The 15300-nt window shown below is 46.9% G+C and overlaps 1 protein-coding gene across 1 annotated transcript in view; it reads right to left on the reverse strand.

Moving 5' to 3' along the window:
• FAM20A (FAM20A golgi associated secretory pathway pseudokinase) overlaps positions 1-15300 on the reverse strand; it is a 54978-nt gene that overhangs the window by 5627 nt on the left and 34051 nt on the right. Inside the window, exons 2-7 of the mRNA XM_069482803.1 lie at positions 8620-8804; positions 7891-7941; positions 6530-6608; positions 1830-1922; positions 1465-1580; positions 728-908 (exon numbers count right to left, since the gene is read on the reverse strand). Of these exons, the coding sequence (XP_069338904.1) occupies positions 728-908; positions 1465-1580; positions 1830-1922; positions 6530-6608; positions 7891-7941; positions 8620-8804 (705 nt within the window). The remainder of the gene's footprint in view (positions 1-727; positions 909-1464; positions 1581-1829; positions 1923-6529; positions 6609-7890; positions 7942-8619; positions 8805-15300) is intronic.

The raw sequence follows: 15300 nt of genomic DNA on the forward strand, positions 1-15300 counted from the left end.
GCCATAGCCCCTCTTGCTAAGCCTCTTGGACCCTGTCCCCCAGGGCTCCTGCACCCCTCACTGTCCCCCACAGGCTGTCCCCTGTCACTTCTCTCTCACGTGTTCCTCTGCCTACAATGCCCCAGTGCCCCTTTTCATCTGGTGGGCTCTTCCCAGCCTTCACGAAGTCCCTTAGCATCTCTTGTGTCCTCCAGAAATTCTTCCCAGTTACTTCTCCCCCAACTACGATAGCAGTGGCTTGACTGATGGACTCAGTCAACTAATGTTGAATACCTGCCACGTGCCCGGGAGTGTGCTAGGTTCTGGGGACACAGCAATGGGGTCCTTGGACCCACAGGTCTTGCTCAGGGGACCCTGAAGTCCCTCCCATGGGCTCCCGTGTGCTTCCTTGCTATAGCGAGTATTGCACTGTGTGTTCATGGTCTGGCTACTTGTCTGTCCACCCCACCAGACTAAGGAGAGCCTGTGTCTTTTATTTCTGTGTCCCCTAGCACCTAGTGTTGGGTACACAGAAGGCTCTTTATAGCTGAACAAATGAACTGAAGGAGAGAACAGAGCCAGGCCTGCTGGTCCTAGGATCAATATGAAATGGGGCAAAGGAGGATTGAGGCAGCTTTTGGGTTTGAAAGCCAAGCTGGCTACAAGTCCCTGGGTCGGGCTGTGGCTACTCTCAAGGACTGGACTGCAGGCCTGGGGTGTGGCGGTGTGGCTGGCGGGGCCAACTCACTCCTCTTTTCCTGCCAGTGAGTAGGAGCGGATCCAGGGGTTGGGCACAGACAGCCTGGGGGCCAGGTTGAGGGATGGCAGGAAGGCGGAGAGGGAGCCCTCCAGCAGGTGCGGGTTGCCACAGACAGCATACTCGGTCTTGCACATGTACGGACACTTGGCGAAGAAGCACACGTTGCTGGCTGGAGGACGGGGGAGGAGAGAGGACAGGGCGTAAGAGGAGGGCCCGGGAGGCATGCCATTTTCCTCCCCAGGAAATCCACTAGGAGGGAAGGGAAACCCTGAACTCAAAGCCCAGGAAAAGGCAGAAGGAGAAGGAAACATTGCCTTTTCCAGAGGTGCAGGCTCGGGAATGGTACTAAACTGAGCATCCGGGGTACCTATTTGCAAATGTCTCAGAGCAGAGAAAGCGTAGGATCCAGCCTCCCTGCGTCCCATCCGCATGGTTAGAAATAGTCTTTGCTACCCTGGATGGATAACACCTGGATCCAGGGAGGCGGACGGTGCAGGTTTGGTGCCACACAGACTATTAGCATCTCCTACCCCGCCTTTTCCTGGCCACAGTTCATCTTGTGTTACGCTAGAGCAGACCAGGGTGGGAGTGTCTGACACCAAGGAACGCCTGCCCCAGGGACGGATGGTGCTGGCGCAGGGGGCAGACCACGGCTGAACGTGACGGTGGGCGCGCTGGCTTACCGCCGACTCAGACCCAGACTACGGCTCCGGCCAGCACTCTACCTGGAGAGACAAAGAAGACACTCTGCAGGATTTCATTCTTGGTGACCTCCAGGATTTCCTTGGTGACGTTCACTAGCCGCCCCACTGTTGGCGGCACCCTTCTGAAGTCCAGAATCCTGAAAGAGAGGAAGCTCTGTTCGGATCCGTGGGACTGTCGGGGAGCGCGGAGTGGTCTCGTCCCCGGGCCAGCGCACAGTGGACGTTGCTGGGGTTCCAGGAGGGTGGCCGCTGAGGGGGTCTCTGCCAGAAGGGAGAAAAGCCAGAAGGGAGAAATGCCAGGGAGATCCCCCCCGAGGGTCTGCCCAGCGCCCCTCCCAGGGACTGGGCCCTGGAGTCATGGCCGTCTCCGCGGGGCCAGACTCTACCTGTCCAGGTGGAAAGCCGCGATCTCCGCGTTGTGCCTCTGGAAGTCAATGAAGTAGAAGAAGTCCTCGGGCGTCTCCTCATCTCGCTGCTGTCTGGAAGGAAGGAAGGAATCACGCCCTGGACTCAGACGTCAGCTGTGAGCCTGAGAGCTGAGAAGCACGGCCAGCGAGAAAGAAAAACACGCTTTTGTGCTTTTCATGGTACACACAGGTGATGGAATGACAGATCAGGCTGGCCCGTGGCTCCCCTGGCTGGGAGAAGACATGCGACGTGGGAGGAGCTAGGCTTCTTGCAAGACGCTGCCCTGTGGGCACCACCAGGACCCACTTTCCTGCTTAAGATGCTTTGGTGACAGTGACTGATTCTTTTCAAAACCCCCCATTTGAAAGGGAAGACATACAGACATGCTTCTGCAGTTGTAAACAGCGGAGACAGGGAGGGCTGGCCAGCAGAAACAGAGGTAGGGCAGACCCAGATGCCCAAGGATTAACAGAGGTGGGGTGTGAGCCAGGACTTGATACCAGAAAAGTGCCCCAGAAATGCAGTTTAGTATGACTGGGGTCTGAAGAACAGGGAAGTTCTGAGTCTTAGGGTGATTTGGGAGAAGTACATGGGACCAGCCCCTCAGAGAAGCACATTTGGGTCAGCAGAGCGGGCCCAGCCACAGAGTTGAGGGAGGCTGGTGTAGAGGATATTGATTTATATACATTTAAAAAATCTCTAATGGATCCCTGAAAAGCGCCAGCCTGCCTGAGCGTGCCAGGTTCTGCAGGTGCCTGTGCTTGGGAAAGTGCCTCCTACTCACTAAGAGCACAGTGATGCGACTTCTGGCCTCTAGGCTGACTTTGCCTTGATACTAATAAACATGGAAGAATGATGACCTTTGAATGATGTCCTAATTTACTGTGGGGGGCTGTTCCGATGGCTGCAAAAGTAATTTAAATGTAAATAAACATAATGTTGTGGAAAGCTGTAAATAAACAGCACTGGCAATTGAAACAGTGATGATGTGCACTTTGCCAAAAAGCACAGGCGGGTCCTGGAAACCACAGGGAGGTGCTGCCAAGAGCAGGGAGGCTATTTTCAAAGGTGCAGCCACACTGGCAGGGCCGCCCTCCGTGCTCCGGCCGACCGACTCCCCTGCATCATCGCCACATGTCGCGGCCAGCAGGGACGATCCATGTCCCTGATCTCGAGTGTTACCTTTCAAATTCCACCCAGAGAAATATATAATCTCTCAAACATCCTTTAGGATTTTCTAAAACACCATTTTTCCATTTCTATATGATATATGATAGAAGCGACTTTAAATTTGAAAATAATTCTACTTTACATCATTGCTTCTCATGCTTTGAGAAGCTTCTCATGCTTTCTCATTGGACATTGTATATCGTGTATATTACATTTTAAAAATATAACCTTTATGTTCACAATGTATATTTTCCAAAGGTAAATTTCTACTTTTATCTCTTTAATTAGGAAAAAATACTGTTCGCTTTAAATTACTTATTTAAAAAAATATGTTTTGAAGAACTATATTTTAAAATGATATGTCTGATTTTGGACTAAATTTTATAAAAATGTAGATGAAACTTTGTGTTATGGCATAAAAATAGGTAAAATGGCTCTTCTCACTGAATGTTTGATGCTTTTGTGTTATATTTGAGGGACAAAAGCTGTTTAATTTGAACAATTTTTGGACAGGGATAACTTGAAGAGGTATTGTGGGTTTGGTTCCAGATCACTGCAATAAAGTGAGTCATTGCAAATATTTTGGTTTCCCAGTGCATATAAAACTTATGCTTACACTATAATCAGCCTATTAAGTGTGCAACAGCATTATGTCTAAGAAATGTACATACTTTAATTAAAAAATACTTTATTGCTAAAGTAGTAATCTTCAGCAAGTCGTAATCTTTTTGCTGGTGGAGGGTCCTGCCTCGATGTTGATGGTTGGCTGATCAGGGTGGTGGATGCTGAAGGTTGGGATGGCTGTAGCAATTTCTTACTGTGACAACAATAAAATTTGCCACATCAATTGACTCTTCCTTTCATGAAAGATTTCTCTGTAGCATGCGATGCTGTTTGATACCATTTTACAAAGAGCAGAACTCCTTTCAAAATTGGAGTCACTCCTCTCAAATTCTGCTGCTGCCTTATCAACTAAGTTTATGTAATATTCTACATCCTTTGTTGTCATGTCAACAGTGTTCATGGCATTTTCCCCAGGAGTAGATTCCATCTCAATAAACCACTTTCTCAATGAGCAACACCTCATCCATTCAAGTTTTATCATAAGATTGCAGCAGTTCAGTCACATCTTCTGGCTCCATTTCTAGTTCTGTTCTCTTGCTATTTCTACCATATCTGCAGTTACTTCCTTCCCTGAAGTCTTGAATCCCTCACAGTCATCTATGAGGGTTGGATTCAACTTCTTTTAAACTTCTGTTAATGTTGATATTTTGACCTCATCCCATGACCTTCAATTTGTGAAAAACACAGTATGTGCAAAGTGCAGTGAAATGAGATATATCTGTATTTGTTTCTAATCAGCCAGGTAGACAAGAGGTTTTAGGCTGTGACTTATGACACTTTATTTTTCTGTAAAGGAAACGCCGCAGGTTCTAGTAGTTTTTCCTCCCAGATACATGAAGAGGGTAAGTGGAACTCATCCACTCCACAGTAGCTTTCAGTTTTCTAAAATCAGAGACATTTGATTGTGCCACATAAGAATTTTGCTCAGAGAACACGATTTATGAATCTGTTGATTTATGATGAATTCGCAGATTTATCATTACTTTTATGTTTCTCATTAACGTCTCACGTTTCTACATCAGTGTTCTTTCTGTTGCCTCTCTCTCATGAGTGCTCTCTTATGACTATACATTAAGTGTGCATGACTAGCTTGAGCAATAATTTAGAACTCTGTAATGGCTCTTGTGTTCAGCTGAGCATCATCCCAAGGAGTCACATGTCTACTCGTGGAACCTCCACTAATGGTCACGTGTGCTCATTTAAAAGGAACACAATTTATTCATTTATTTATTTTAGTACTCTATATGCCTGAATATGAGATCCCTCCTGAAATTGTCCCTTGGAAAAGGAGGCTCTCCATATTCAAGCTCTAGCATAGTTTCTCAAATGACAGGCCCCCCCCCCAATTGGCTTTATTTTGTTTGGGACAGGTTCATTAACCTGAAATGACTTCACTCTGTGCTGCTTTTATTGCTTGATGGAACTGGTTAAAACAGGTTGTTGGTGGCGGTAGGGAAGGGGAGTGGAGAAAGAACTTAATATTGATTTAATGTTGACCCCGAACTTGACTCTAGTGATGATGGAGACCAATGCCAAAATTTTTGACAAGTAAAATATATGGGGGGGAGGAAGAGGTATTTCTAAATTTATATATTATTTTATATGATGGGATTTTTTTAATCAATAAATTAAATATAAGCAGACATTCCTTTGTTTCATGTACATTTCTGAAAAGTTTTATAGTTAAATTGACCAAACAACTAGGGTTTTGGATTTTCATGTAACGAGAAATAGGGAATTTCTTTACATAGAAATGGTTCTCAAGGTTGCCTGGGCCTTGGGAAGGTAGGGGTGGGGGGGCGGATCCCCCAGAGCAAGTCTACTGAACTCCCTGAGGGTGAGACTCAGTCATCAGGAGTTTTTAAGGCTCCCCGAGAGGATCCAACATGCAGCTGATCTATTCCAAATTCCTCTTTATGGGGGTGCTTTTGCCAAAGTAGTTCAGGCACTAAGACTATTCAGAACTCATTCCACGAGGCCCCACCACTAGCACCAGCTACTGGGCCTTCAATATGCCTCTCCTTGATTGGCTGAAGGTTTGGAATCTAAGTTGGTCTAATTGGATTCCACTGGAAGCTGACATGCTGGAGGAAAGCGTGACTTGGGTAACGGGAGCCCCTCTTGGGGCCATTTTCTCTTACATTCCACTGGGTAAAGGCCTTGGGGCTCTACTTGAGGGCACCCCAACCTCTGGGCTGCAGACCCTGTGGGGGCCAGAAACCCATGCACACACCAAGCTCTGGCTATAGACTAAATACATATTATTTCGCCCATATATATGCGCTACAAATTCTAAAGGCATGTCATTACTGTTACGAATAAAACATAAATCAATGTAAACATGTAATTGACTTCATGATAGCCTTTCTTCATTGTCCAGTTTTCAATCAAAACAAGTACTGTCGTGTAGAGGTCTGTAACCTTTTTGATGTCAAAAAGAGGAGCGTGCTGGCCCTGGGAAAAAAGTGGGGATCGACTGCAGTGGTCAAGTGTGAACTTAGCAATCAGCTGCCTGGGTTTGAGTCCCGGCTCCACTGTTTGCAGCTGGGAGATTGGGGTGAGCTGGCCACTGCAGCCTCAGTGTCTTCACCTGCAGAGGGGCCATTATAACAGTGCCTGGCTGATCAGGTTGTCCACGATCCCAACGCACAATCCATGTAAAGTGCTTGGCATGGTTGCTAGTAAGGACCTGATAAAGATTTTCTCTTGCTATTTTAAATTATTATTATTATCATCAAAACCAGTTATATGCTTGGGCAGATTGTCCAAAAGAGAGTCTCCAAATGACTGGCGTAAAGATTTTACGTCACTTTTATTACTTTTTGGTCAGAATTCCCCGCGGCTGCCACACCCGGGCGTGGAGGCAAGGAAGGCGGTCACTTACCTCATGGGTTTGAACATGGCCTTCCCGAAATCCGAGAACCTCAGCACCAGCTTGAGGTGGACCCCGCTGGGTTTCACAACTGCGAAGGGGCAAAAGGTGAGTTAACCACGCGTCTGGGCCCCAGCTCAGGTGCGTGGCTGTGTTCATTCAGCAAACCCAGCCGACTTCTCCTCTTTTCTCTTACTCAATCAGACCCTATAAGCCTAGGATTAGCTCTTCAATGCCTGTAGGGTGAACTGCACGGCGTTAGGCCCTGGACAGTGTGGGGAAAGGGCGAACAATACAGTTTTCCCCAGATAGACGCTTACTGAAAACCCCGCAGAACGTGTTCCTGCGAAGAATTAACCTCTTTCTGTGTTCAGCTACACCCTTGCAGATTGCGGATTATGCCATCTATGATGTTGTGTTAGGCTGGATTGTTTAGCTGCGTCTTTTCTGTTTGAGGCTCTGCCCCTGGGCTGGGACGAGGGTTTGGCGTCTGAGGGTCCCTTAGGTGCAGTGGGGGCACCTCCCTCGCCTCACCGTGTCCCCGCTCTGCTGTAAACCCCACGGGAGGACAACGCCCCTCTCACTTTGTGTTCTGTGACATGGCAAATGGCAGGTGTTTAAAGGGAAGCTCTGGGTCTTATAAACTTGGTCTTTCAAAGGACACATTGCGTCATGCGAAGAAGTTTCTGACGTGTGCTCAGTGTAATGAGGGGAAGGCCTGAGGCTCCTCAGGGCTGGTGGTGACTGGGCTGGGGGCTTCAGCGGCCAGGTCCCACCGCTAACCAGCTCCCAGCCCTCACTCCCAGCTTGTTGGTTCTGTTAATCATTTACCCACCCGTGGGCGGGTCCCCCCTTAGCCGCACTGGAATCACCTGGAGCAGTTTAAAGTGCTGATGCCCGGGCCTCGCCCTCTGCACGGGAAGCAAAATCCCGGAGGCGGAGCCCAGGCAGTGGCACTTTTGAAAGCTCCCCGGGCGATTCTAGTAAGTGGGCAGCTTCGAGAACCATTGTCCTGGACAATTGCTTCTTAAATTTAAAACAAGTCCTCCAATCACTTGAGGATTTTGTTACAATCCAGATTCTGATTCAGAAAAATCAGCGTGGAGACTGCGGTGCTGTCTTTCTAACGGGCTCCCCAGGGACGCTGATGCTGCTGCCCCAGGACCACGTGCCGACCGGCGGGGTCCTGCACGAGCTTTCCTCTGAAACGCCTTTTCTTTCTGCAGGTGGCTGGGGGGAGTGGCGAGTCCTCGGGGGTTAGGCAGAGGGAGAGCCATGCTCCTTCAACTCATGGCCAGGGTCCCCACTGGATGCTGGGTTCACACCGCTGTGCTGGTGAGGGGGCTGGGTGGAGGTGGGGCGGGGTCACTTACTCTGGCTGCAGTCACACGCCCCCAGCAAGGCTTTCTCGTCTTGGCTGTAATCTGCGAAGGAGGAGAAGGGCCGTGAGAACTTCCAGCCGTGTTCCTGGGATAGCCCAGTCCAGGGGGGCCCTTGACCACTCAGTAGGGGATCTGCGGGCTGGCCCAGGGGGCTGCAGCCTCCCACCCTGCTCCATCCCAGGCCCCACACTCTCCAGCCCTGCAGTGGACACTCCAGCAGCACCTGGCTGGGAGACTGAGTCTAGTTTCGTCTGTGCTAATAATTTGCTGTGCCACTTAGACTCGTAGTGCTTGAGCGCACAGACTTGGAGTCAGCAGGCCTGCGTTTGGATCCCAGCTCTACCCCTGGGTCCTTGGCCAAGTTACATAACCTCTCTGAGTCTCAGTTTTCCCATCTGTAAAATGGCAATGAATGTCCATGCCATAAGGTCATTTGTATAAGAGAGGATGGTATTGCCTGGTTCAAAAGAAATGGTGGCGATCCCCTTTCTTTAAGTGTACAGAACACCTCCTTATGCCACTCTTATGGGGTCATGATGAGACTATGGTCCTAAGCTCTTTTTCAAAGGGAAAAAAATCAATGTCTATGTTCTTCTTCTTCTGTCTCTTGGGTGTCAGTGTCAAGCCTTTAATGTTGCACCCTGGAGCCTGGCCTGAGATGGTCTACTCAGCCTCTCTGGGAGAAAGTCAGTTCATCCTGCCTGATCCCATGAACCTCACCAGAGCTGATGGTGGGAAAGCGCTTCATGTCGTGCAGGAGTTTGCTGACCACGGGACTGGACCGGGAGTAGAGCCCGTGGCGGTTGATCTCCAGGTGGAACTGGACCCAGCTGGCCTCGACACGGAGCTGTAGTGGGGGGTCCAGGGAGGTGAGGTTCATCTGCTCTTTGTACATCTTTTGTCGTCTGGAAGAGCCAGAAGAGTTGTTTTTGTTGTTGTTGTTTTTAATTATAGAAACAGAATGTAAAGACCTGCCCAAGTCCCTCGTCCGGACTCTCCATGCATTCGACATGTGTATTAAGCACCTAATAAGGGCTGGGCTTTATGTTATGCTTGGATACCACAGGGAGCAAACACAGCCATGGGGTGCTTCCTTGCCCTCAGAGAGTTTACAATCTTGTGAGCAAAACAGGCAGTCATATAATACCGTACACAAATACTGAATTACAAACCACGACGAATCCTGTGAAGGAAAAAGGCACATTGCCAAAAGTAAAGGGAGAGACTGTTGGCCTCTGTGCACTTTCCCATTAAAAGTCTGTATCTTACAATGTATCTCCCAGTATTTTATGTCCTAAGGAGTTGGGAGACAGGGGAGAGAAGGTCCCCTGGTGGGAATGAGAAGAGTGCAGGGTGAGGATCCTTCAGCGGGGCTGGAAGCTGAGTTAGATTAATCAATACATCATAAAGGAAAAGAAGATTTAGTGAGCCATTTACTGTTTGTTCTTCTTGGTGGCCTTTTCTGCCAGGATAAAAAGAAAAAAAGTAAGAAACGATGGTGCTAACTACCATTTAGAGGTTTAGAGTCTGGCTTGGGAGACAAGTTGTACGTCTATGAAATAACCAGAATGAAATACAAGGCTGCTATAGATCAGCCGCTAGACTTGAGGTTGGTACTGAAACACCTTAACATTTTGAAGAAGGGAAAAGATGACTCTATGATGAAGTGGCCAGAGGATGACAGTGGGAGGTGGTGGACCTCAGCTAGATCCTGAAGAAGGGGCGGTGTTTGGATTGAAGGGGATAGTGAACGAAGCAGGCACTAGGACAGGCAGGCGTATCTGGGGATTAAAGAGGAAGGTTGAGTAAATGGATGGTTGAACGGAAAGATGGCGGCCTCCTGATTGGAAGGCAAGGCAAGTTAGTGTGATGTCATCCAGCCAGGTAAAGCTGATTGCGAGGGGAGGCGGGATGATGGGGGCAGGCTTCGGGCGTGCCTGTATGTCCCTATGTCTCACACTGTGACACCGTATGTCTGGGGTCTGGGACAGGGTGAATAACACAAACATGGCTGATCTTGGAGTATCAAATTTTCTAATGGTAAAAGTTTTAAAAATTACTTTCCTATTAAAATAAATATAAAATATAATGGGGAAGAAAATGAAATACATCATCATTTTAAAGATAAAACCCTACTTTTCAAAAAAAAAAAATTCATTTGGGCGTCTTAGGCTTTACTTCCAACTCAGGGATAGATGGCGTTTTTTTTGTTGTTGTTGTTGTGTCCCCTGCACTGCCCCTAGTGGAGGAGTTTGGGAAGTGCTGGATACTGACTTGGCTCCTTGAGTTCTGGCCCCGTGGAACTAAGCTGGCCTTTGTCGTCACTCTCCTCACCCCACCCCCTGTGAATAACGTAAAACAACACAGCTGTCCTGTCGCCTTGAGAAGGAGGCTCAGTTCTGTTCCTGGTCTTCTCTGCCCCTGCTCCAGGGCCCTTGAAGCCTCTGGGCACTCTCACTTTTGGAGACCTTCAGCTCATATCATATCAAATGTATTAAAATTTGCCCCATAGTAAATGTTTTTGTTTTCTTATAATTTTTGACAATGTTCTTTTATCACTTTGAATCCTGTTAAGAATAACGTATTTAGTAATATAACTATATGAGTTATCATTGACTCATTGTTTTGCAAACATTTAATTATATGTCAATTCCTTTTTATTTTGGAGTTTTCTTTCTATTTTTGAGCTAATACATTTTTTTGTTGTTGTTCAGGTCTTGGAATGTTTTACAACTTTGGTATGTCTTAGGCACTGTGTCCAGGGTGCTAAAACGGGTGAAGGACCCTGACCTGTTGTCTTAGTCCACTAGGGCTGCCATGACAAAACACCAGAGACTTGGGGGCTTGCACAACAGACATTTATTTCTCACAGTTCTGGAAGCTAGAAGTCCGAGATCAAGGTGTCGGCAGGTTTGGTTTTTCCTGAGGCCTCTTTCCTTGGCTTGTAGGTGGCTGTCTTCTTGTTGTGTCCTCACATGGGTTATGAATTTGGGAGGGGCACAATTCAGTCCATCACACCTGTCACTGACAGCCTTTGCTTCTAACAGCTAGGTCCACCCCAGAGGACATTCCTCTAGAGAGGCCGGGGAGTCAGGAGAGGGAAGTGGAAGGATTGCAAGACAACTGTACACAGCTGGAACTTCCTCCCTGGGCACATCCCCACACACCTACAGAATTTAATCAGAGTCCTCGCTGCTTGGCAGGGCCTGCTTTCATTCTTTCTTTGATCAGCTTTCCTGGGGACTAAGATGAGTGTTTGCCAGCAGTATATATACACATGCATGTGTATGTATTAGCTTGGGCTACTATAGCAAAATATCGTAGACTGCGTGGCTTAAACAACAGACGTATAGTTCTCATAGTTCTGGAGGCTGGAAGTCCAAGACCAAGGTGCCGGTGCGTTGGGTTCCTGGTGAGGGCTCTCTTCTGGCTTTCAGATGGCCCCTTCCTTGCCTGGCAGAGAGAGAGAGCGTTCTGGTCTCTCTTCCTCTCCTTAGGACACAAATCCCCTCACAGCAGCCCCACCTTCATGACCTCATCTAAACCTAATCACCTCCCCAAGTCCGCATCTCCAAATATTGGGGTTAGGGCTTCAACATACAAATTTTGGGGGCATGTGAACATGCAGTTCATACTGATATGCATTTTATTTCTCCACCCCTAGCTCATCTGTAGAGAACACTTAGTTAACATGCAAAACATGCTTTGAATAGCTATTGATTTTTGTTATTTCAGAAACAGATGAAGACATTTCGCCCTAAAAGGGCAGCTTGGTTTCCAGACAGTGAGCTACTCTTGACCTGGTGAGAGTTTCCAGTCACTTTCTTGAACAATGTTCACAGTGCTCCGTGAGCCAGACACAGAGACCTTTAGCCAAGGAGGGTAAAACAAGGCAGAGAGATGTTGGCAAAGAAGCCAAGAGTTGCATGTGAGACATCTACCTATACTTTCCCCACCTGTACACGTAACTCTCAAATTGGAAAGGAAAGGCACAGAAACAACGGAGTCTGTCACTATCTTTTATATTTATGACAGTAATTTCCCTAATTGTTTAAGAAGCTGCGAGGAGGCAGCGACAAATTCTGGCTCTATCAGGACTTTGAGCTGTTGGGGACAGTTGACCCCAACACTAACCTGGTTACCTGCTACCTCTTGCCTCAACTCTTCGTGGCATACCACACACCACTTTCTGGACCATACTAATTACACTTTCACTCTCGGAAACACTACATGAAGGAATATAGTTTCAGCATCAAATCTAAGGCTTCTGATTGGGCATATTTGACCCATGAATCAGCCTTTCAGTAGCTGGACTCGGGATTTTTGGGAGCCAGTGGTCAGTGGCTGCATTTCCAACTTGTTGATGTCTGATGCAGGTTTCCGGAGTCTTTGAGGGTCAGTCAGATTTTTGTACCTGGTGTTGATATTTACACTGCGGCCCTTCAGCTCTCCACCACCACCTTCTTTCTTCATATTCGAACTCATTGTCTATTTGGTCTTTCGCCAGTTGCCTTCCCACCCAGGGCTCTGCCAGGCTACATGCTTGGGTAGGTTTAGACACCTGAAGCTTTGCCATTTATCAGGACCAGGTCCTTCAGTTTCCACTGCATTCCTGACCATGTATTTGTTTCCTTAGTCTTATTCCTTGTGTTCTGTTTGCCTTGATATCTAAGACCCTGAGCTGTCGTTGGATCTAATTTGAGGGCACGTGTATCCTTCCTGTGCTTTCTTCCTCTGTTCATCCTTGGTCTTAGTTCTTTCTTCCATATCCCCCGTGATCATTCCTAGAGCAATAGCTCTGCTGGCGCTGGCCCTGTGCATTTGCTTAATCTGCTAAGTCTTCCTGGGACAACCACATCTTCCTCTCTTTCATGCTTTCATTTCATTTCATATTTGCTGTTACTCAAGCCTTGATTCTAACAATAGCCAATGGGAAAGAAAGACTTGGTGAAATGCAGTTCCAAATGTTGACACTTAACATCGTGGTTGAAAATAGAGACAAGCACACCGGGTCAAGGAGAAGCAAATGGAAGGTTTGGACAAAAGGAGCAGTTATAAAGGAAGCCAAGCCTGTTGGGGTTGGAAGGAACCTGAAAGACCATCTAACCCAACTTCCCTCCTCCCTCATAACATTCCCACCGTGGAGTGGTCTATTTTTGACCAGCTCCAATGAAGGAGATGCACCAAATCCATAATTAGCTCAATTAATCTGTCTGACTCTATCAGAAAGCACTTTCTAATACCGAGCCAAAATCTTTCTATAGCTTCCATCAATGAGTTGATTTTACCCCCTGGAGTCAGAGGGAACAAATTCCTTTCTTGCATTATAGCCTTTTAAATATTTGAAGATGGTTATCATGTGACCTTGGCATCCTCTCGTCTCCAGGTTATGTTTCTGCATTCCCTGTTCACCACCCTTCATAGGCCAGGGGTTTGGATCCATCTGTCATCTTAATTATGGCAATGGACTGAATGTTTATGTCCCCCTCAAATTCATATGTTGAAATTTTAATCCCCAAGGTGATGGTATTAAGAGGTGAGCCTATAGGAAGTGATTAGGTCATGAGAGTGGAGCCCGCACAAATGGGATTAGTGCCCTTATAAAAGAGACCCCAGAGAGATCCCTTGCCCCTTCTGCTGCTTGAGGTTATAGTGAGAAGACGGCATCTACAAACCAGCAAGAGGGGCCTCACCAGATACAGAATACACGGGTGCCCTGACCTGGGACTTCCCAGCCTCCAGAACTGTGAGTGATAAATTTCTGTTGTTTATAAGCCACCCAGTTTATAGTATTCTGTTCTGGCAGCCCAAACAGACCAAGACAGTTCTTCTTATCCATCTCTCTCCTATTCTGGACACCCAGAATGAAGTGTAACACCCCAGAGGTGACTTCCCAGTACAAAGGAGACTAGGATAATTACCACTTCCATTCTAGATATTTTCCTCCCACTGATGTAACCAAATACTGAAGAATTTTTTGGAAATCATATCATATATCTCTGAGAAAATATGGGAGATTTTATGGTAGGCAGAATTCTAAAATTGGCCTCCAAGATTCCATGCCCTCATCCCTGGAATCTACGAGCACGATGACTTCTCAATCCTGTGGTTATGCCACGTTTCATGGCACAGCTGAACTCAGGGAGGTTATCTAGCTGGGCCTGACCTAATCACATGAGCCCTTAAAAGCAGGGAGTTTTCTCTGGGTGGTAGAAGGAGAAGTCAGAAATATCCAAAGCAACAGAAGGACTTGACACCCCGTTGTTGGCTTTGAAGATGGAGAGTGCCAAGTGCGAGGACCAGAGAATCACCTCAAGGAGCTGAAGATGCTTCCTGGCTGGTAGCCAGCAAGGAATTGGGGGCATCAGCCCTACTACTGCGAGGAACTGAATTCTACTAACAACAAGAATGAGCTTCAAAGAGGATCTCCGAGCTCCAGCTGAGAATGTAGCCAACAAACACGTTGATTTTGGACTTGTGAGACCTTAGCAGAAAACGAGTCATGCCATACTGGACTCCTGACCTATGGAACAAATGGGGTGCTGCTCTAAGTCCCTACAATTGTGGCAATTTGTACACACTCGTAAAAACCAAATCCATATTTCCTTTAGGGAAACCCTCAAAACACAAATGCTCTTACTTTAGGCGTATGTTTTTATACATTTTGAAGAATACACCCTAAGTAATATTTTCTCTTAAATATAGAAAACTATTTACCTAAGTTTTAGAGTTTTATTTTGTCATTAAAATGGTTAATCAGCTTTCAGATGGAACTTATACTTCTGAGTTCTCCAGGGTCACTTAAAATGGTACAGGCCATGGAACTATCAGGCAAGAGGGTCCATGGATTTAAGTACCTAAAGAAACCAAGCAGGCAGCATAAATGGTGAAGAATTCAGGCTGAAGGCAACGCAGAGGGGTGGGAAGTGTGTCAAATTAGGGAGCACATCCTGTCTAAAGGGGAACAGCTGCTACCAAGTTTCATCTGACAGTAGTCTTGTTGGGACATTGTTTATTCATTCGTTCACTCATTCATTAAATATTTGTTGACTGCTAGACACTGACCTATATTTTGGAGCTAGGGCTGTGTACAAAACAGAGAAAGTCTCAGTTCTCATGAAACTTCTATTTGCCTGGAAAATTACTTATTCTGAGTTTTCAAGAGAAGCTAGAAATCCAGATTTTGATCAGAATTTTAAGCCTCTTTTTTGAAAAAAATGTGTTGACTCAAATTAAAAAATATCGCATGTGGGCCGAAATAACATCAAGAACAATAGCAGAAATTTACCTCCAGTTTGTGTTCCCTGTCCTATGCCATTAGGGGAAATGAGAGGTGGTCTGTGTCCACGGGAGGTAATATTAAGTCCCCCCCACGCAGATAACTCTGGGGGAAGTATATGA

This window comes from Eulemur rufifrons, chromosome 9, assembly GCF_041146395.1.
Source record: "Eulemur rufifrons isolate Redbay chromosome 9, OSU_ERuf_1, whole genome shotgun sequence".
Taxonomy (NCBI): Eukaryota; Metazoa; Chordata; class Mammalia; order Primates; family Lemuridae; genus Eulemur; species Eulemur rufifrons.